At 56.4% G+C, this 21,546-nt stretch overlaps 6 protein-coding genes across 6 annotated transcripts; 3 read left to right on the forward strand and 3 right to left on the reverse strand.

Moving 5' to 3' along the window:
- Positions 1–167: 167 nt before the first annotated feature.
- On the forward strand, positions 168–1,310 carry WHR41_05552 (uncharacterized protein; the record flags this gene model as incomplete). The annotated part of the gene is made up of 6 exons (XM_069374157.1): positions 168–317; positions 415–470; positions 557–636; positions 693–744; positions 808–817; positions 872–1,310. Exons 1-6 carry the CDS (start codon positions 295–297, stop codon positions 1,308–1,310), a joined length of 660 nt encoding a protein of 219 aa, XP_069229282.1. The 5' UTR covers positions 168–294.
- A 677-nt stretch (positions 1,311–1,987) lies between these two features.
- On the reverse strand, positions 1,988–3,224 carry sod1 (Superoxide dismutase [Cu-Zn]). The gene is made up of 3 exons (XM_069374158.1): positions 2,981–3,224; positions 2,488–2,667; positions 1,988–2,425 (listed from the first exon to the last, which is right to left on the reverse strand). The coding sequence occupies exons 1-3, from the start codon at positions 2,991–2,993 to the stop codon at positions 2,154–2,156; spliced, it is 465 nt and encodes a 154-aa protein (XP_069229281.1). The 5' UTR covers positions 2,994–3,224; the 3' UTR covers positions 1,988–2,153.
- Positions 3,225–3,419: 195 nt separating this feature from the next.
- WHR41_05554 (Transaldolase) lies at positions 3,420–4,845 on the reverse strand. The gene is made up of 3 exons (XM_069374159.1): positions 4,693–4,845; positions 4,283–4,597; positions 3,420–4,226 (listed from the first exon to the last, which is right to left on the reverse strand). Exons 1-3 carry the CDS (start codon positions 4,729–4,731, stop codon positions 3,603–3,605), a joined length of 978 nt encoding a protein of 325 aa, XP_069229280.1. The 5' UTR covers positions 4,732–4,845; the 3' UTR covers positions 3,420–3,602.
- An 817-nt stretch (positions 4,846–5,662) lies between these two features.
- On the reverse strand, positions 5,663–7,222 carry WHR41_05555 (uncharacterized protein; the record flags this gene model as incomplete). The annotated part of the gene is made up of 1 exon (XM_069374160.1): positions 5,663–7,222. The coding sequence occupies one exon, from the start codon at positions 7,220–7,222 to the stop codon at positions 5,663–5,665; it is 1,560 nt and encodes a 519-aa protein (XP_069229279.1).
- A 7,550-nt stretch (positions 7,223–14,772) lies between these two features.
- Positions 14,773–17,019, forward strand: WHR41_05556 (uncharacterized protein; the record flags this gene model as incomplete). Its single annotated transcript, XM_069374161.1, has 1 exon — positions 14,773–17,019. One exon carries the CDS (start codon positions 14,773–14,775, stop codon positions 17,017–17,019), a length of 2,247 nt encoding a protein of 748 aa, XP_069229278.1.
- Positions 17,020–17,706: 687 nt separating this feature from the next.
- WHR41_05557 (uncharacterized protein) lies at positions 17,707–18,872 on the forward strand (the record flags this gene model as incomplete). The annotated part of the gene is made up of 2 exons (XM_069374162.1): positions 17,707–17,932; positions 17,995–18,872. 2 exons carry the CDS (start codon positions 17,707–17,709, stop codon positions 18,870–18,872), a joined length of 1,104 nt encoding a protein of 367 aa, XP_069229277.1.
- Positions 18,873–21,546: the final 2,674 nt, after the last annotated feature.

Consider the following 21,546-nt stretch of genomic DNA (forward strand, 5'->3'; position numbering starts at 1 on the left):
AGACCGAATTAGGGCCCAAGGAAATAAAGTCGAGCAGGCTCACCAAGCAGAACAAGGAGCGTCGGGTGCTGCTCTCCTTGAGGGTGCTTGCGGAGCGTTGCAACAGGCACAACGGGACAAACGGTGGTGTGAGAGAGGTGTGGGAGGTGCCGTTTGCGACGCTGCAGCGGAGAGCAAACGCGCGCGAGAGGCAGCGGAGAGTGAGAGCAAAAAGGCAGTGGATGCGCACCGTCGCGGAACCGGAGAACGCTGCCTTTTTGGCTTCTTTTGCTGGTTTCCCACCCTTGATGTGCCATGTCGCGAGGCGCGTACCAGAGGTATGGTTCACTAATATACGTCCTGCGACCCACAAACCAGTCCGGTCTTGCTTTGTGTGGGTTTCAAGTCTGATAACCTTTTTTTTCTGTCCCGTAGAGAGTATAACATAGCGGTCCTTGGGTCTGGCGGCGTGGGGAAGAGTGCGTTGACTGGTATGCATGTCCTGTTCTTTACTCCCTCTAATCTCAATCTCTCAATCGCGACATTGCACTTTTGCTAACACGCTTGGTCTCGATAGCGCAATTCGTCCAAGGAATCTTCATAGAACGATATGACCCAACAATCGAGGATACATATCGCAAGGCGATCGACGTCGATGTACGCACCGGATTCCCACCATTGGCGCGCAACGCAGCAAACTCACAGAAAAACAGGGAAGACAGGTGATGCTAGAGATCATGGACACAGCCGGCACAGAGCAATTCAGTAAGCCCCCCAACCCCTCGAGAAGATCCCTTTCAAACAACACCCACTGACCCCCTCTCCCAGCATCAATACGGTAAACCCTCCCAAAACCCTCCCAAACGACCAAATCCTAACCCCCCCTACACAGAGAAATGTACATGCGCTACGCGCAAGGCTTCCTCCTAGTCTTCAGCATCACGTCCTCGACCTCGCTCGCCGAGCTCGCCGACCTCCGCGAGCAAATCGCGCACATGAAGAACAACGACCCGTCGATCCCCATCGTGCTCGTGGGCAACAAAGCCGACCTCGAAGACGACCGCCGCGTCTCGCGCGCCAAGGCCTTCCAGGTCTCGCAGATGTGGGGCAACATCCCCTACTACGAGACGAGCGCGCGCCGCAGGCTGAACGTCAACGAGGTGTTTGTCGACGTGTGCAGGCAGATCATCAGGAAGGATTTGAGCGGGAGGAAGGGAGACGGGAGGGGTGGGGGAGGCGGGAGTGGGGGTGGGGGTGGAGGGGGGAGGAGGAGGAAGAGGAGGGGTGGGGGCGATGATAGGGGTGGGGGGAGCAAGTGTGTTATTTTGTGAGGGAGGGGAGAGAGGGAAAGGTGGGGGCTTGGAAACAAGAAATATAAAAAGTTGGGCGGGGACTGATTTTTTTGTGATATCCTGGGATCTCTCTTCTTGGGTGGGACGGCTTGGATTAAAACGCTTTTGGATTTTTCTATCGGGGGGGCTTTGTTCTATTTGTTGGGATACCAGATGGCATTTGATTCTCTACCGATGTATACACCGCCCGCAAGGCTGTGCCTTGGGCGTCTGTTTGTTTTTGTCGTCGACGGCTCCCCTGGTCTCGGGTTCTTTACAGTTCCATTGCGATTCATCAGACTCATAGAAGGCAGTCGGAGACAAGGATACAAAAAGATTGGCAATCGACAACAATAAAATCTGTCATATCATTCTAGCTCTTCAAAATCTGTTCTTATCCTCCTGCCACCCTTCCAGATGGAAATGGCCCGATGACAGACCTCACTGTCGACCCGCGGACAGCCCGGACGAACTTCCAAGGCAAAGTGAACATACGTAGAGCTATGTCTAAGAGCAACTATGTGATAACATGGCATCATCATTGGTTTCCCTCAGTAAAAAGCGATCAGGCAAGCAGGCGTCGCTGCCAGACTTTTCTTACATAGACACAGCAACGCTATGTGCCCTGAACAACCAAACGAATGCTCAGGAGGAACCAATAAGGAAAAGACAGACAATGAAGCGGAACAGTATTACCATTTCCAGCTACCAAAAAAAACCATTCGATGAGACGGAGTAGCACTCCCGTCCGCCGCGAGAGCGAACGCAAGCCCCCCTCCATCTCAGCACATCACATCCTCATATCGTCATCAACTCATCAATCCTCATCATCCCTCGCTTGATCTACTGGGAGATGCCAATAACGCCGCAAGCCGGACGACCGCCAGCGTTGCCGGTCTTCTTGCTCTCCTCGTTGCCGCCCTTGCCGAGGTCGTCGGTGCCGGCGTGCACGACGACGGTGCGGCCCAGCACGCTCTCAGGGCCGATCAGCTTGATGTGCTTGTCGGCCACGCTGCCCGTGGCGTTGCCCTGGCCGTCCGTCTTGAAGTTGCCCAGGTCGCCGACGTGGCGCTCGGAGTCGGAGGGGGCGCCGTGGGTCTTGTTGTGCGGGTTGACTTTTGGAGATTGTTAGTTTGGGGGGTTTGGAGGGAGGGGGAGGAGGGGAATGGGGACGCACAGTGAGGGCCGGCGCTGGTGCAGCCGTTGGTGTTGTCGCCGAAGGTGTGGATGTGCATGCCGCGCTCGGCGTTGGCGTCGTTGCCGGAGACGTTCCAGCTGATGGTCGTCTCGGCGGCCTCGGAGGCCTGCTCGAAGGTGACGGTGCCCTTGACGTTGGAGTCACCACGGATGACAGCGACTGCGGGGAGAGTCGTTAGCTACTACACGTTGGAGCTCCAATGCCGCCGTGATGGCCGACTGGACGGAGCGAGTGAGCTGCTGTGCTGTGCTGTCGACGAGACAACAAGGCCATGCCATCGACGTGATCGTCCACGCCGTCCCGTGCATCTCAATGCCCGCCGCCACGTGGGATGAGGCTCACGCGGTGCAGCGGACACCTCAATGGCAGGACCTCGATGAACGAGCGTGTCAAAAACCGCCGCGTCGCCCTCAAACATGCTCACTCCGCCTCCACACTGGCCAATCACTCGCCAGAAGGGGCCGATACGTACCAGCCTTGACCATTTTGGCGGTTTAGTAAGCTTCTTTTTACAGTATTTGAAGGTTGTTCTTTTTCTCTTTCGTCTCTGTGGACTTCTGATTGTTCGGAGAGAGGATGACGGGAGTTACGGTGGAAGGAAGATGAGCACAGGTAGGCGTCACCGCGGCGGACAGCTTCGCCGGTTGCTCGCTCAGCAAAACACAAGCGACCCCGCCCCCGCCCCACTTGATGCGTTCATTTTCGCCCCGGCGCTTGGAGGGGCAGCTGCGCAGCGAGCGAGCACGGCATCGCGCGCGTTTTGCTGTTCTGAGAGGAGACCCGGGCGGATGTTCGCGGAAATGCAAGCTGTTCGCTTGCACGTGCTTGCGATGTTTGGACGCAAGTCTTACGGCCTTAGGTGTTTTGAGATGAACAGTAAAAATTCACGGGAAGCTGTGGTGACTCAAAAAGGGGAGAAACACGTTCTTTTGATATGTGCGTATGTCATAAATATTCATGGTTTCTTTTTCAGAGGTCTATGCTAGCGAACACAAAAGAGCATTCAGTCTGTTCATCCCACCGTCATTGCACGTAAACGTAGAAGAAAAAGGGTAGTAAGAAAATATTATCCCGAAGCGCAATCAATCAGACATTTAAGCCTTCTGGATCTTCTCGCTGAGGATCTCCTTGAGGGTGACGGCGTCAGCGGCGAACTTGCTGATGCCCTCGGAGAGCTTGTGGACGGCCATGGGGTCCTCGTTGAAGTCGAAGCGGAAGAGAGCCTCGTCCTTGAGGTAGCTCTTCTTCTCGATGTCGAGCTTGGCGACGTCCTCAGCCTTGAGCTTCTGGGGAACGGACTCCTGGGAGTTGAAGAGCTGCTCGAGGAGGTTGGGGGCGATGGTGAGGTAGTCGCAGCCAGCGAGCTCGGTGATCTCGCCGGTGTTGCGGAAAGAGGCGCCCATGACGATGGTCTTGTAGCCGAACTTCTTGTAGTAGTTGAAGATCTCGACGACGGACTTGACACCAGGGTCGTTGTCCTTGGTGTACTCCTGCTTGGTGTTGGCCTTGTACCAGTCGAGGATGCGGCCGACGAAGGGAGAGATGAGGTAGGCGCCAGCCTCGGCGGCGGCGATGGCCTGGACGGGAGAGAACATGAGGGTCAGGTTGCAGTTGATGCCGTGCTTGTTCTGGAGCTCGTGGGCGGCCTGGATACCCTCCCAGGTGGAAGCGAGCTTGATGAGGACGCGAGACTTGTCAATGCCGGCCTCCTTGTAGAGCTGGTGAAGTTGTCAGTATCCCTGTTGTTCGCAATCTTGATATTGTGTGGACGTACGTCGATGATGCGGAGGGCCTTCTGGATGGAAACATCCTTGTCGAAGGAGAAACGGGCGTCGACCTCAGTGGAGACCTTGCCGGGGACGATCTTCAGGATCTCGCTGCCGAACTGGACGAGGAGGTTGTCGAAGGTGACGTCGATCTTCTCGTTGAGGTCCTTGCCGTGCTTCACGCCGTACGCAACAGCATCGTCGATGAGCTTGGCGTACTCGGGCTTCTTGGAGGCGGCGAGGATGAGGGAGGGGTTGGTGGTGGCGTCCTGCGGCTTGTACTTGCCAATGGTGGCGAAGTCACCGGAGTCGCAGACAACGGTCTGTAGGAAGGGAGTTGTCAGCGAGTGTTGTTTGCGGCCGCGGACGGTATGACTGGGCGAGGTGGGGTGATCGTCGGTGAGGCATTGAGACTTACGGTGCCGGCGGCCTTGAGCTGGTCGAGAGAGGAAGACATGGCTGTTGGTGTGAAGGTGTGGATGAATTTGTGAAAAGGGGTATCAAGTGGTGGTTGTGTGAAGAGAGGTGTGGATGTGTCGCGCAAGAGAAGTGGTTGGGCAAAAACTTTGGGGCTTTGTATGCTTGGAGGGGCTGCAGAAGGTGGCGGAAGCGTCAAGGGCTGATGTAACAGGGCGAGCCAGCGCCGGCCGTCATTGGATGGCCTGTGCGGGCTACTTCCACGCGCTCTCCTCGGCGGCTCTCTGCTGCACCGCCGGCCGTGTGAGGCGTTGCTGTGTCATGCTCATCTCATCGGAGCTGCCTTTGCCATGTTTCCTCGTTGCTGCATTGCATGTGAAGATCAAGGCACAGATGTGTGCGGACCTCACCAATTCACTCCCTTCACGTGACCCCGCCCACATCCCTCGATCGCGAATTCAGCCAGCAAGCAAACACGTTGAGTACGGCGGGCTCAAACGCCGACGCGGCGCGTCCGGGTAAATCTTCCGCTTCTGCCAACTCAGCCAGCGCGAGCGTGGGCTGCCCGCCGACGGAGATGCTCACCACGCCCGCCGCGATAAGGGCGAGTGTTGCCCCAGAGACCTCGCCCACTTCGGCTAATTCACTCTCCTCCTGTACAAGAACATGGATCTGAGCGGAAATGTCCACGCCACCCTGGAATTAGTCACATTCGAGACCGACTGGCGTTTTGCCTTCGAAACATCGTGACATTTCTCAAGCGTGTGCAGGCATGGGTGGGAAGACGACGGAGTGGCGTTTCCGATGATCGGAGATTGGTGCCCTGCATCAAGAAAAAAGAAAATCACAGGATCGTTCATGGAGATGTCGCCGGATAGTGATAATCCAGATTCGCATCGTTTATTTGATCCAATAAGAATTTCGTCGCCTCTGTAAGTTGACGACATATGGTGGCCCCAAACTTGAGAACATCAGCCTTCCATCAGACGGCGGCCATGATCATAATCACCGCTCTCGTCATCTGCTGAGATCTGCCTCACTTCCCATCGGCTCCCTCTATCAGCCAACCCAGGCCATATATCACCGGGCAAGAACCCCCCAACTTCCTCCACAAACTCCTCCCTCGCTTCCCGATCAGTCTCATAAAGCAGCTCCAAATCCCTCCTCGCCTTCTCCGCCACCTTCACCATCTGCGCCTCCACGGCCGCCCTCCTATCAACCTCGCGCAGCAGCTTCTTATACCCCGACCAAAACTGCTCATAAAACCCACAAAGCCCAACCAATTCCTGCGTCTTCCCCTCCATCGCCCGCCTCACGTTCTCCCACCCTTCCCTAAACCCCTCCACCGCATCCAAATACACCGGCAGGGCCTCCCTAACCGCATGCATGACTTCCACCGCCCTCCTCAACCCCTTCGTCACCCGCCTCGCCCCCTCCGCCCGCTGCCCCAACTGCCCATACAGCCCCTCCATCTCCCCTCCCCGCTCCCTCACCTCCGCGCCCACATCCTCCACTTCCGCGGCATCGTTCTCCAGCACCCGCAGCATCTCCGCGCGCTCGCCGGCCTCCATGGGCTCCGCACCCGCCGCGCCGTACAGGCTCTCCTCGACGCCGCCTTCCTTGGGCCCCAGCGCCTGCACGGCCGCGCGCGCGGCCTCGCCGCCGCCTTCGGTGTGCTTGAGCGCCGAGACGCAGAGGTCGTAGTGCGCGATGAGCGAGTGCAGCAGCGTGGCCATCTCGGCGGCGTGCGATTCCATGTCGTGGTAGAGGGCGGGTATGGAGAGCGGGGGCTCGTCGTAGGGGGTGATTTTGGAGGGCGGGTTGCTGCCGTCGCTGGAAGACGAGGGGTCGGGGTGCGGTGTGGCGGCGGCGGCGATGGTGGCGATGGAGTCGTCGAGGCGCGAGAGGTTGGTGTCGAGGTCGGCGCGGGAGTCGTTGAAGGTGTCGATTAGGGTGCGGAGGGAGGCGAGGAGGGTTTCGTGGTTGGATTCGTCGACGAAGTCGTAGAGGGTTTTGGGTGGGGAGGTGGAGGAAGATGAGGTTGATGGTGGAGGAGAGGAGGCGGGGAGGTGTTGGCTTTCGTATTGGTTTGATTGCGAGAGGGATTGTTTGGGCCTTTGTAGTGAACGGTCGATTATGACTTTCCGGAGGCTGCTGAGGGTTGCCTGAAGGCGGTCGTTGGCCACGTCGAGTTTGGCTATGGTTTGCTGGAACTCATCCCCAGCTGCGTCGCCAGCATCTGCTACGGCTACTCGGATGGATCGTAGGGTGTCGAGCTGCTCGTCGACGCCACGTTTGGCGAAAGCATTTTTGGCGTTCAGCACGGCGATCTCCTCGATTAGCGAGCGTGAACTTGTCGTGAGCTCAGTTGCTCTGTAGACGTGTTGAGTTGCAGTGAGAGACTTCTTCGCCGCGACGAAGTGTGAAACGAGGCGCTCTAGATCTGGCTCGCCTTGGAAAGCAAGAGCTTGTGGTGAAGTTGGGGGCGACGGCGATGGAGCCGATGAAGAGTCTGAATCTGAAGAATCCATGTCTATATCAAACTAGATCTTTTCGAAGATTGAGCCGCTGAACTCAGTGCAACATTCGGTGAAGCTTTCACCAATGTGCAAAGTTGTGCATAGGTAGACCTAGGGCCGCAGCGTATTTGCGTCGCTGGGTAAGTCGTGTGAGTCTCTTGAGCGCAAGCACATGAAGGCCCACCGACGTTGGAGTGGAGCCTGAGGCGCAAGCGCGCCGTGCCTGTCCGGCCCCCGTCAAAGGTAACGCAGGCGACATGCTTCGTGACCAATCGTTCGGACATCATAAGCAGCCACAAGCAGCCACCCGGAACAACATGGTCATGATCACGGGACTTTTTGTCCGCAGCCTGGGCGAGGCTGTCGAGGCTGTGAAGCGGTTCATGCCTCCTTCCGGCCTGATGAGCATCGAGCGCAGAATCACACCAAGCTCTTACATTTTGCATAATTCATAGCCATGGTGTAAGGCGTTTCTCGTTTGCTCGGTAGTTGTGACTTCGCCACGTGCATAGGGTGGAGATTTCCGTCCTCACCTCCGGACGGTCAACTAGAGTCTCATCGACCGGCCAAACGAAATGGAAGCATCAAGCGACCACACGGCAGAGGAGAGTCACTTCACGGGTCAAAGCGCGCGCGATCATTCACGCCAGCACAACGGGAACGTTTTCAACAGTAGGCGTGACTGCTCGAGAACGGCTGGTGTTTCCACTGACTCTGCGATATAGACAACACATACCATTACACGCTCGCCAGAAAACGCTCAGACGAGACCTTATCCGGAAATTAGAGAGACCACGTGCTGCTACGAGCAGCCGCTGAGGGTCAAACGCCTCGCGTTCGCCATCTTCTCCGGCTAGGATCCGATATCGACTTCGCAGACAGTGATGAGCTCACCGTACTGCATCACGCCGTTCTGAGCGGGTACGAAGACGTGGTCGAGCTGCTTCTCCGCCGCGGCGCAGATGTCAACGCCCATAGCACTGATTGGGGTACGCCTCTGTGCTTAGCGATCTTGAGGGACCGGATGAAGATTGTCGACATACTTGTGAAAGGCAGAGCCAAAATTGATCTTGTGACCAGACGATTGGGCACCGCGTTCCACTGCGCTGGTTACACCGGCAACACAGACGTGCTGAAAGCGCTTCTGACCACAGGTGGCGATCGGCATGTTCCCTGCACAGTGGATCTACCCTTAATGGGGCGCCTCGCGAACCGGAGCCAAAGCGATCGAATGCCTGCCGCAATAGCAGCATGCGAACTGGCAATGTGCACGCCTTCGCACCTTATTTGCTTCACGAAAGATTGCGCCGGTATCTTGGAGCTTTTGGAGCCCCCATTCCACATCGCCAGTGCGTATTGTCAGATATTCCGCAAGACTTTGGGAACAGAATTCAGAAGTAGCACGTTCCACAGCATAGAGCCAGACGTCATTTGCTCTTGTTCCATGATACTCTTTGAGACGAATCAATTTCCAGCGGTGGTCTTTTTGAGGGGAATGAGCAATCTGTTCAGTATACGGGAACAGGAAGGGCGTGCTTCCTTGGAGGCCAGTTTCAGCGGTGAAAATGCACAGCGCCTTCGGAAACTGATTGCTCCCAACGCCGCCACTGACAAAATTGAGACTGGGAAAGGGGCTCGAGTCAAAATCCCCCCTTCATCGCTCCCGAGAGTGCCATATCCAGCCGCTCGTAATCTCGCGCACTTCGCAGTATCGCCGTCTGCGTTCAAATTAAATATCCCAGAACCGCTGGAAATTGCCGAGGACACGCTCAAACGCACGACTCCACTCGAGGCGAGTGCCACCACCGCCGACCGAAAGTCTCAACTGCAAAGAGCTCAACTCGCACTTTGGAGATTTCTTGCAGAACCAAAGTCGGACAGCAAACCCAATGAGGACGGCGAGAGCCAGAGCACCTTGGAGCCTTCAGACCCCTTATCCCAGTTCAATCTCAACGTACCGTCGTCGCAAAGTACCCCGAAGCCCTTCGATCCAGCAGATTCTACCATTAGCGAGCCGAAAGTGGGACCGAGTGGCAGCAACAAATATTTCGGCGGAAATATCTCTGTGGCCGACTTATCAGAGAAGTGTCGTAATGAACAAAGCTTCGGGGCCAGCTTGAGCGGACCAAGAGACCCTTGGCGTCTTGCGAGCGAACCTTCCCAGGCGCAATACCGTATTATTGCTGCCGGGTTCAAAATGAATGAAACACGAGATCGATGGTTGGTCCCTGGGACGAGGGCCCAGAAACAGGAGAACAGCTCTCAAACACCGCAGTCTGCTCAGGATATTCCACCACAACGCAATGAATCTTAGCTCTCGATGGCAAAAACAAAAAAAAGACCCATCGAAGCATGCACAATCGCTGCATTATCGATTGCTCAACTAAGCTACAGCTCTCGTAAAGTGGTTCCCGCCCTTCGCTCACAGCCGTCCGCCGCTCCCAAAGAGCTCAAAATACCATACCCGCTCATCAGCTCCGACCCCTTCCACGCGACCAAAGACTCAAACAAACGCCCCCTCGCCCCCCTCATCATCCATTCCAACCCCGCCGCCCCTCCCCCTCAACCACCCCGTCACCAACCGTTGACCTGGCGAGCCCTCCCGTCCCACATACCCCGCGCCCTTGGCCACTTTCAATCCGCCCTCGCCCTTCTTCCTCCCTCCCGGCCCCGCGAGCCACTCCGAACTAGAGACCGCCGGGAGACCGCCACTCTCTTCTCCGCTTGCATGCGGCGGCGGTGTATTTTCCTTGTTTGAAGGCACGACGGGAGGAGCGAGGTCGGCGTAGGGCCCGGCGGAGATGTTGATGATGGTGTTGTCTTCGAGCATGGGGATGGGAGCTGCTTTGGGTGGGGCTGTGGTGGTGGAGTTTTTGCGGCGGGCTTCGAGGGGTCGACTGGCGGCACTAGTGCTGGAGTGCTTGTATTTGGCGCGGAGGTCGAAAGCGGACCGGTGCTTGTGGTGCGTCGTGGTAGGCTGGGTGCTGGTTGTGTTGGGGAGGGCGCCGGACATGGTCAGGGTGTTGGAGGTTGCGTGCTCGGTTGGTGGTGTTTTGGCTGAAGAGTCAAGATGGGCGAAGGAGTGGCGTTTGGGTATGGCTGCGGCGCCCGTGCGATTTGATGCTCTTGGGCGCTCGACGCTGCGTTTGCTATCATCGCTGCTGGGTAGTTGCAGAGAGCGCTCCGTATCCGTACCGGCGTTACCGGCAGAAGAGAATTTGCGGCTCGTTCTGTGGCTTTGGCGACTCGGGTTGTCGAGCGAATCGACCATGGGGTAGCGCTCGTTCATGTAGCTGGATCGTCGGCTGCTGGCGCAATTGCGGGTCTCTCTTCGCCCTTTGGATGCTTGGTCACTGGCTAGAGTGTCAGAGCGACGCCTGTGAGAGGCACTGCTGGCTCTTTCTCGTCCGGAAGACTCGGTCGTGCTGGCATTTGAAGCAAGCTGTGCTTCGGGACCTTGGATCAAGCCTCCTGTGCCACTTGGTGCTGTGAGGCCGTTGATTTCGCCCGAGAGCCATTCGCGCCATTCGCCGCTGCTCTGAACCGGCTTTTGAGATGTCAAAGCTGGTTTCTTGGGAGGCGATATGTCATAACGCTTGATCTCTCGACTTGTGATCTTGACCGTCATCCCTCCAACCTCTGGAGTAGCAGCCCGAGGAGAAGCACCGTCAGTAGCCCGAGAATAGACGCTCGGAGATAGCAATCGCTCTCGGTCTCCACTTCTAGGGTCACCTATCTTCGTATGCTGCGGCAGACCTCCTGTGTCGTTTATGTCTTGGGAAGAGTCGCGCGCGAGTGATGGCAGAGTGTAGGGGTTGTCATCGCCGCAAGTTGAGGCGCTCTTGTAACCCGTCGCCATGGATGAACTTTGCATAGCGCCTTGCCATCTGCTCTGACTCTGCTGCACACGGCGAGCGATGCGTTCGGGAGACGGTGGCGCGGCATGCACTAGTGCCGACCTGCGCCTTGAAGCGTAATGGTTTGCCGCTGGTGTCTGATCGACTGCATCATTCTCGGCATCGGTACGATCAGGAGAAGCCTCAACGAGTGGCGACATGGTCTGCATCTTGAAAGCATCGGGGTCCGGAGACACTGTGCGGATCGTCGATGCTTTGCCATGACCCAAAGAATCGGCCCTCCTCTGAGAAGGCAGCGAAGATAAACTGGACGAAGCTTGCGACAGATGGCTCGCAGCACTAGCAGCGCGATCTTTGCTGTCTTGTTGTTGCTCAGTAGGGGCTATGCGCTCACGCAGAGCTGCAAAAAGAGCCTGGCTATCTTCCGACCCTTTGAGGTCGGCACGGCTTGACTTGCGCAAACGGTTCTGGACAGCGCGTCCGAAGAAAGAGCCTTTCTTGCGTAACGTCGAGCAGCTGTTACTGCGCTGGAGCCTTCCATGCTCGTCTGCTACACTGGTTGATACGGTGTTCGCACGGGTACTTGTCGTCCCGGCTACCGTCGAATTGGTCCAGCTGGTGACGCGAGACTTGTCTGCTGCGGAGTCGCCACTGATGCTGGGGTTGCTTCCGATGCTGAAAGACTGGTACATGACTTCGGTATTGTGAGTCGTAGAGTTATGAGGGGTTGAGACGACGAATGGATCGTTGGGGTCTGCAGAAGATTCCAAGGTCTGCAACGCCTCCTGGTTGACGGCCAAGGAAGCTCCTTGGCTCTGTTCCTCTTCGACAGGATGCGCAAGTAGACCACTCGGCGCTCTTGACGCCTTTCGGAGGATCTTCTTGAACTGGTCCTTTACTGAGCCCGAAAAGATTCGAGTCTTTCGTTCGGACTTGGTGAACGTTTCTGACAGCACGAACGGTTCGTTCAAGTCGTGAGTTGGCGGCAAAGGCGCAACAAGAGAGTCATCCGCATAGTTGAAGGGCGGAAGAGAGCCGTCGTAAGTGATGCCACCAGTCGGCTTGCTCGACACGTTCCATTTCTGCAATTTCTGGAAAGACCCAAAGAATGACTTGCGTTCGCGAACCTTTGGGCTCTGAAAGTCTTCAAGACAACGATCTCGGGCGAGTGCGATGATTTCCTCGTCCGTCTGTGTCTCCCTGATCGAAGCCCTGCGGGCCTGGAAGGCAGGCTGGACTTTCGTTCTCTCTGAATATGAGTGCGGCTCTTTGTAATTGACCGATATGCCATCATCGTAGCTCTTCTCGGTGTATCTCGGAGTTTGTGCGAACGTTGAAGTGTTGGGCCCAGAGATGGCAGAGGTACTTCGCGTACATGGGCTACCAGTTTGAGAAGTGGAAAGTGGCCTTCGTTGGTAGCCGCTTGAGGCGGAAATCAGGCGTTCTTTGCGATTAGACGCTTTGATGTCAGAGTTTGGCCGTGCAGGCACTGACTGTCTCGCACGAGGCTCATTCTCCTTTAAGGCAGGAGCGCGAGGGCCTGCATTCGAGGTGTGGTGAACAGAAGGAGAGTCCTTCTTCTCGTCACGACGAACTGTTGACCTTCTGCGACCCAGTCTTGCATCCTCCAAATGGCTCCCCTCCGACCGACCGGTTACCTGACTCTTGCGGCGACGAAGCATTGGCGGAGCTGGGCGGTAGTCCGGGCAAATCACTTGTTGCACAGGCTGTGAGAGTCTGTAAGCCTGACTCGCAGCAGCCTCTGCGTGTTGTCGCACAACGAATGGATCCAAATTGGTCGATGAGCGCAAAGATGCCGTCGACTTCGCGCGACGGAGGCGGTCGCTGGCAGTAGTGTTTGAACGGGAAAGCATGCTGGAGAAGTCGGACTGTGATCTTGAGGTCTTCAGGGAGAAAGAGTTGCTGGTAAGCCAAACACCTCTATCGCATGCGACTTTGAGATGGTGCGACGACGGCGAGAATGCGAACATCGAGGGAATGAGAGTCGCAAGAACATGTTGCTCCTACCTGTCATGCTGTGCCTGAGAAACATGCTCAAAGCTGCTACCTATTTTGGCAGCTGCCACCTGAGTGTGATGGGCGAGGAAGGAAGGCATTGCGAAGTAGTTTAAAGGCAGCACCTCACTTGGTGGGAACTGTAGGGAAAGTCTTGCTGGCACCAGCCGTCATGACCAAAAGTCGTTAATTTCACCGGCGTACCTAAAATCTCAGAATGGACAATGCATTCAAGGTACCATGCAAATGGACTACGTTGAGTAGCGTTGTTGCCGTGGGTGCTTTTCGTGCTGCTAGCTGTGTCCATAGTCTGTTGTGTCCATGGTTTGTTGAAAAATATCGTGAATTGTTGTATGACCCTCCAGGGTTGGGCGGTCACAAGAGAACCTGGTGGATTTGAGAGGCATCTGAATCCTCAAGGACATCCGCAATTCAGGACTTATTACAGCCGCTCAGGGCCGTTGAGTCGGAGCATGTTGTGCTGAACAACTCATGTAGAGCACGCTAAGTGCTATTTCTTATCATCATTCTCCGTTCTCACAACCACGAGATGCCTGGACTCCGCAGAAGACCCCTCTAATCCCATAATGTGATATCGAACAGTGAGGAGAAGAGACCTGTTGTCTCAAAGAACACGAGTAATAAATGCCTATAGTAATATCTAAATTGCCCTCCGATTGGCGTTAGGCAGTATCTCTTCATAGATCCGTCTGAGAGTCGCGTACGACGAGAGGCGTCACGCCTTCCACGTGTATTACGAGCCTGTCCATCCGGGGACAACATTCTAGCGCTTTCGAAAGCCCAGGCGTTTGGATATGTGGCAATACATCAAGGTGCCTGATGATTAATAAGGCACCAACGGAATTCTCTTCGACGTCTAGGCGGATGGCGTGCTATGGCAAGCGCAGATCTTATGGCAAAAAAGTCTGGGTCGCGGATGACGGAAGACGAACCCTTGCCGGCGGCAGACAGGGCCCGGGAGCATCAAGGTGCCATGTGTGTGGACGTGGAGGTGGCGCCGCTCGCGGCCTGCACGCCCCGGCCCAGCTGCGTCTGCCCTGCGAGCCCTTATCACTGCCCTGATGTGCAGTAGGTATCCCGTCCCAACGGCAACAAGCAGCACTCCCCAGCCAACAGTGCAGTGACAAGGTCAGAGCAGTGCAGCAGACTGCTGCTCGTATGCAGCCCGTACACGCACCGCCCAGACGGTCAGCTGCTGGGTGCAGATTCTGCGCCCAATGAAGCGCCTCCGGCCGTTTCGATGAATAAAACGTGACAAAGAGGCTCGGAGCGGGTCGCCCGCCCGCAGATTGTTCGCTTGCTCGCACGCAATCAGCGCCACGCCCGCCCGAGTCATGCCCAGCCCAGCCAGCGCCGATGCCGACGCCTGAGGCGCTCCGACCCTCTGCGACAGCGCCCCAAAGCACACCATCCGCCATACAATTGCACCACCACCCTCCCCAAGACCTACCGCCGCATGCCGTGATCCTCCCACTACTGCGCCTACTCCAGATCCAGCTCCTCGGTGTCCCTGCACTCCGCCCGCGCCTCGCGCCCCCCTCGCCATCCTTACCGATATCCTCGCCCGGCTCGCCCTCTGCGAAGCACGCGACCAGCGGCGTGCGCAACACCGGCGCCCGATTGTGCCACTTTCCCATGTCTTGTTCGCCATAAACCTTCCGTCTCGCCATGGCATCAGATCCGCGCAATCTCACCCGTACCACCGCGCCTTCTGTGCCCGCCGCCATGGCCGCCCTGTCGTCTCACAACATGCGCCAGCAACCTACACCTGGGGCCGACGACGACAACACACTTGAATGCCGACACGACCACGACCACGAGCACAGCCACGGCTTGTTGCGGAACCGACACCACGAGTCTCACGATCACACCATCTCAATAGACTCCAGCTCTAAGCAGGCCGAGCAGACCGTCGCGCCCTTCCTCACCGAACACATTCCCATGCAATACAACCCAGTAGGAGGCCACGCGCGGGCAGCTCAGCCTCAAGCACAAAGAGAGATGCAGGTGGAGCCCAACAGCAAGTTCTGCTACAAGCACCGCCCGGATCTCAAGTGCAGACGCCAGGCCAACGAGCCCTCCATGGACCAGCTGCAGAACGAGCTCGCGTCGTTGTCGCAGTCAGACCAGCAGGCTATCTCCCACGTCTGGTCGCTCTTCTCTGCCGCTCCCGCCAAACACCGAAACCTCATGCTGCAGGGCATCCTCACACAATGCTGTTTCCCCCAACTTTCATATGTCGCCGCCAGCGTACGCGACCTCATCAAAATCGACTTTCTCGCTGCCCTCCCTGCAGAGCTCAGCTTCAAGATTCTCTGCTACCTCGATACCACCTCTCTCTGCAAAGCCTCACAAGTAAGCCAGCGATGGCGGACACTGGCCGATGACGACGTCGTGTGGCACAAGATGTGCGAGCAGCACATCGACAGGAAGTGTACAAAGTGCGGCTGGGGCTTGCCCCTGCTCGAGCGCAAGAGGTTGAGAATTGAAAAGAGACAGATACAACTCCGGGCGACTGGCCGCGGTTTGAATGAATGGTCGCCGCAGCTGACGCCTGTGGCGGACGAAAACCTGGTGGATACCGTTGAACAAGCCGAGGCCTCTTCAGCGAGGACAGGAAGCAAACGCACTCTCGACCTTGGATCGCTGTCGCCAGAAATCCCGAAGCGGCAGTGCACGCAATCAGTAGCTGCCGAGCGAGAACCGAGCCACGACGACGACTACTTCGCGCCTCGGAAGCGACCCTGGAAGGATGTCTACCGAGACCGCTTCAAGGTCGGAACTGCTTGGAAGTACGGCCGTTGCAGCACTAAGGTGTTCAAGGGCCACACGAATGGTGTCATGTGCCTCCAGTTTGACGATAACGTCCTCATTACTGGATCCTACGACACGACGGCGAAAGTCTGGGATACGGAGACGGGACAGGAGCTCCGCACTCTGACCGGACATACATCTGGAATCCGTTGTTTGCAATTTGACGACCAAAAGTTGATGACTGGCAGTCTCGATGGAACGCTCAGACTGTGGGACTGGAAGACTGGCCAGTGCAAGCGTGTCTTCAACGCTCACTCCGAGGGCATCATCTCGCTCAACTTCAGCGGTCGTTATGTTGCGACAGGCTCGATGGATAAGACCATCCGAGTTTGGGATTCGGAAACGAAGCAGACGTTCCTCCTTCGCGGTCACACTGACTGGGTCAATTGCGTCAAGGTTGACGAAGCCTCCCGAACGCTCTTCTCAGCTTCAGACGACCTTTCAGTCAGACTTTGGGACCTTGACACTAAGCAGTGTCTGAAGGTTTTCGAGGGCCACGTCGGCCAAGTCCAGCAACTGCAGCTCATGCCCCCCGAGTTCGAGCTCGACCACGACTCCTTCCACTCTGGTGATAAAGACGACGATGCTAGTAGCGTTAGCTCCGTCGGCCACCACCACCATGACGAACCCGCCGCCTCCTCCCTCCCCTTCTGGCCCCACGATGCTGGCCGCCCGGCTCCACCCCGCTACATGTTCACTGGCGCCCTGGACTCCACCATCCGCCTCTGGGACATCCACCAGTCCCAGCCCCAACCCCACTCCGAACACCACCAACCCGCCACCGCGGACGACACCTCCAACGCCTTCATCGTCCTCCCCACCGACCCGCTGACCAACTCGCACACTCCGCGCGCCCAGGCCTGCGTGCGCACCTTCTTCGGCCACGTCGAGGGCATCTGGGCGCTGGCCGCCGACCACCTGCGCCTCATCTCCGGCTCCGAGGACCGCATGATGAAGGTCTGGGACCCGCGCACGGGCAAGTGCGAGCGCACGTTTACTGGTCACGCCGGACCGGTCACGTGTGCTTGGCTGAGCGAGAGTCGGTTGGCGAGTGGGAGTGAGGATTGTGAGGTAAGAATGTTGGTGTTTGGAGATTGTTGAGGGGGGTTGCTGTTTTCTTTTTCCTTTTTCCCTCATTGGTATTTGAGCGATGGCGTTTTGGGACGGCAAGGATGCGATGTCGCTTGGGACTGCATTTTGGCTTGAGTTTCGGAGAGGTGTGGAAATTGGTGTTGTCCTTTTTTGCATGATTGCTTTTACATGTTATATACCACGGCTAATACCCAATGTCTCCTTTATCCTCGTTTTCCGGGATCGCGGTCCTCAAAAGAAATTAGCACCAAGCATAGATAAATTGCAACATGGCTTTGAGTCTATTTGGAAGTCTCTCGTATCTCTTTACGATTTTCGTTATATCCCATCAGATGCTACTTCCTGACGTTGCATCGCCAAGGCGTCCCAAGGCGTCTTCAGGGAGTCCAGTCGTGGGGTTGAAGTGGAGGTGGAGGAGTTTTCGGCCAGCTCCGATGGAGATCGTCGGGCGACTCGAACCTCGGGCTCGGGGTTTCGATATCTACACAAGTTGAGATAGGGACCTGCCTATAAGCGTACTGGTACTTGGGCGGATAGACGGGGCTTACGGCGGGACAAGCGAAAACGATCACCGAGACGGAAGTATCGCTTTTGACACTTTGAGGTCGGCTCAGCGCATTTCTTCGCCCACCGTCGACTTTCTGGACTGGACCAAATACGAAAGCCCCGTACAAACTTAGGAGTGACTTTGAAAACATGGGCTCTATCGCCAACGCCGACGATGCTCGCCCACAGGCCGTCTCCGTATCCCTTCAGGAACTCAAAGATGGCACGGTGTCTCTCGAAACTCTGGAGCAAGCCTTCGGCCCAGCCAGTCTAGGAATCATCCTCGTGCGCGATCTGCCTGAGAACTTCGCGCAATTGAGGAGAGAGGTGCTTAGTCTGAGCTCGTACCTGGCCAATCTGCCCGAAGAGGAACTCGGTATGACATTTCTACTTTCCTATCCAGAAAGCGAAAACTGAGACTAACCCCCCTTCCCACAGCCAAACTCGAAAACCCCCAAGCAAAGTACAACGTCGGCTGGTCCTGCGGCAAAGAAACGCTCGCCGACGGCCGCTTCGACACCCTCAAGGGTAGCTACTACGCCAACCCGATCCACGACGCCGCCCTCGAAGCCAAAGCCCGCGAGCTCTACCCCTCCGTCGTCGAGATGACCAGCCCCAACGTCTGGCCCGCCGAAACCGTGCTCCCGGGCTTCGAGCGCAAATTCGAAGCCCTCTGCCGCCTCATCGTCGACGTCGCGGCGCTCGTCGCCCGCAGCTGCGACCGCTACGGCGTCGCCAAGCTCGACGGCTACAAGGCCGGCACGCTGGAGGAGATCGTGCGCAGCAGCGTGAGCACGAAAGCCAGACTGCTGCACTACTTCCCGCCTCCCGCCTCCACCTCCGCCTCCGCCCCGTCCGCAGCCGAAGAAAAACCCGACGACGACTGGTGTGCGACGCACACCGACCTCGGCGCCCTCACGGGCCTCACGAGCCAAATGTTCGTCGACGAGACCCTGCACTCCCCCTCCCTCTCCTCCTCTTCCGCCGACCCCAAGCCTCTGGAAGAACTCCCTGCCCACCCGGACCCCAAGGCCGGCCTCTGGATCCGCGACCGCGCGGGCCGCACGACGCAGGTGCACATCCCGCGCGACAGCCTGGCGTTCCAGACGGGGCTGGCGCTGCAGCTGATCACGCGGGGGGAGCTGAGGGCTGTGCCGCATTTTGTGCGCGGCGGGAGGGAGGAGGGCGAGGGGAAGGTGGCGAGGAATACGCTGGCGGTGTTCACGCAGCCGAATTTGTGGGTGCCGGTTGAGGAGGGGAAGGATTTTGCGAAGTTGGCGGAGGAGGTCATTTCGAAGGGCGTCAGTGGTGGGTGAGAAGGGGGAGGGTTGGGTGAGGGAGGCAGTTGGGAATGAGAGATGGGGAAGTTGATGCTGTGTAGTGATATACCAGTAGCGAGGCTGTTGCTTTTGCCGTCATCAACTGAGACTGAAAAAGCCTAAAGGGAGGTTTACTGGTTCAACAGTGAAAATGCTGGCGCCTATTTGGCGAGTCTTGTGAAGTGCAAATCTATAACAAGGGACGTGGAGATACAGAGACGGGGCTGTCCGTTCGTCGAGCTGTTGCTCTGAAATCCGATGACCTGTCTCTCTGGTGATTGTTCAGACGGAAGAGCAAGGCCGTTAGCTACCTTGATTATATTGTCTGGGGCCCGAGGGCGACACGGTGGGACTTCGTCCACGTATTCTACTCTTTACAGGCTCGTAGGTGGAGAAAGCCCGGCTGAAAACGCTTGTGGCTTCTACACCTAGGGATGGCAAATGGTGTAGTGGATTGCAAAGGATTGTCTGACCCTCTCCAAGTGGCCCCCCTTCACTTGGTGCTGTTCGTGCTCGTCATCCGAGGGTCTTTTGCTGGAAGCACTCAAGCATCTGCAAGGACAAGTCAGGTATTGGTCGAAACATGCATGCGTCTTATCGTCGAGAAGAGCGAACTGTCTCAGTGTACCACGACATCGAAGTCTAAGACCCCCTCTTGAAGATTCCTGAGGAGAGACTCATCTTGATGCTCAACCCTTGATGAGAGTCACAGATTACCAGATATGACGCTGCGGCGCGTACTGCGCAAAGTAGCTCTGTAGATCTTACAACGGCTGCCGCTCTAGACGCTGTGCTCGATTGCGGCTCGAGAACTCTGTGGCGTTCGGGCGCGTAGCTCAAAAGGGTGGCCCCTCAGGGTAATTGCGATAAGCGGATTGAAGCTCAATGCTCTGTGGTGCTGAGGTACTCAGACGTAAAAGCAAACGTCACAGAGGCTTCGAATTCGACCTGTTGCGAGACTTCTCCGCACGACTGCTATGTGGCCAGACTCGGAGACATGGCTTGTATGCATGTCATACTCTCAAGATGGATTTCGAATCAATATTGTTACGAGTAGAAGAGGGTATGTTGGTAGCCAATGGAGGCTTCCGGCATGAACGCCACTGGACGGTCGGCGGATCGAGACATTCCTCGAATCGACTGATGGCAGTGATAGCCAGACCTTGAGCCGTGTCTGCGACTCTGTCTAAGCGGCCCACGCACCCGGGGAAGTGCCTACCTCGAACCTTCTATGCTCGTTCCGTGCCTGATCTACCGGGATGCATCTATACTGTATTATTGCCGAGATCTTGGCGCTTCCGCCAAGAAATGCTTTGGACTTCAGCGATCATGGATTCTATGCTGAGCGGCGGAACAGCATGTGCAAATGAGCTTTGCGAAGGGGCGGCAAGGTCCTAACGGCTCGTCGAAGAAGACTCACCATCAGTCTCTCGCAAACAAAGCAAGTAGCGAAGCATACTTGCGCCTTTGCGTGGAAATGGGATCTCATTGCCCGTAACACTTTCATAGTAAAATCACAGCGACCGCTGTCAGTTCTCCACCTCCGCCCTCGCCTCACTAAGTACCACGAGGGCTGCCCTATGAGCAATGTCCTGCTGGTTATAGAAGCTCGATGAGGCAGTGCATGTGAGCTTAAAGTTTAAGCCTTAAACAGCATGCCTTCCAACCCACGAATCAACTTGTCACATCATGTCACTGAGACCAAAGAGTGGTTGAGCGAGAACATCGCCCAGTGGAACGAGTGCAGCTGAAGGGGGAATGCAAAGACGGCACGACTTGTCGAGTGCTATCGTGCGTATCGCACGAATCCTCTCCTCACCGTGACAAATATCCAAAGGGCGTAGGAACAGACCTCATCTGGGTTACCTCAACCGCCTCGCATGCATGTGGCGTTTTCTCAACACAGTGCAAACCGGGTTCTGGAGCTGCAAGTCAATGGAGCTCGGAGCATGATCTCTATCAAGCTCTCCGTGTAGGTCAATAAGCAAAGCAAGAGCTACAACGAGAACATATAAGGCACCAAAGGTGCGCGCGTAGCTCTGTCTTGTTCTCAAAATACGATCTCAGCTTCTCCCAGAACGTGAACAATCACCACAATACGACTTCAATATGCGTCTTTCGGTCGCCGCAGTGCTTCCTCTTCTTCTCGGCGCAGCTTACGCTGACTACTACGTCGATTGCAACGACGGCAAAGGTCACCATGAGAAGTACAACAAGCCCATGAAAAAGGGCGACAAGACAGACTGCCATAAATTCACCTACGGCATGCAGAACTTCGAGTATTGGCAGGATGATGGAAGGAACTACAAGTTCGAATTTTTCGAGGATGACAAATGCAAGGGAAAGAAGCACGACAAGAAGACTAGCAAGAAGAAGCATGAGAAGAAGAAGGAGAAGGAGCCCAAGGAGTGTTGGAGCTACAAGGCTTACTGCGAGTGAAGCGATACTCACAAACACTCAATAAGCAGACATGGTATGTGATGCTTGATCATTGATGCAATAACATTTTCCGTCCGTCGAGTACTTACCACTCTCTCGGGCATCCAGACAGTACCACAGTCGTTACCGATCCAGACTCTGCGAGCGATTGACAGCCTTTCCAGAAGTCTGTTACCGACACGCCAGTCTTTCCCGAAACCAGCCGAGAACTTGAATTATAATTGAAATTGAG

This window comes from Cladosporium halotolerans (assembly GCF_011745625.1).
Source record: "Cladosporium halotolerans strain TM138-S3 chromosome Unknown Sca15, whole genome shotgun sequence".
Classification (NCBI taxonomy): domain Eukaryota; kingdom Fungi; phylum Ascomycota; class Dothideomycetes; order Cladosporiales; family Cladosporiaceae; genus Cladosporium; species Cladosporium halotolerans.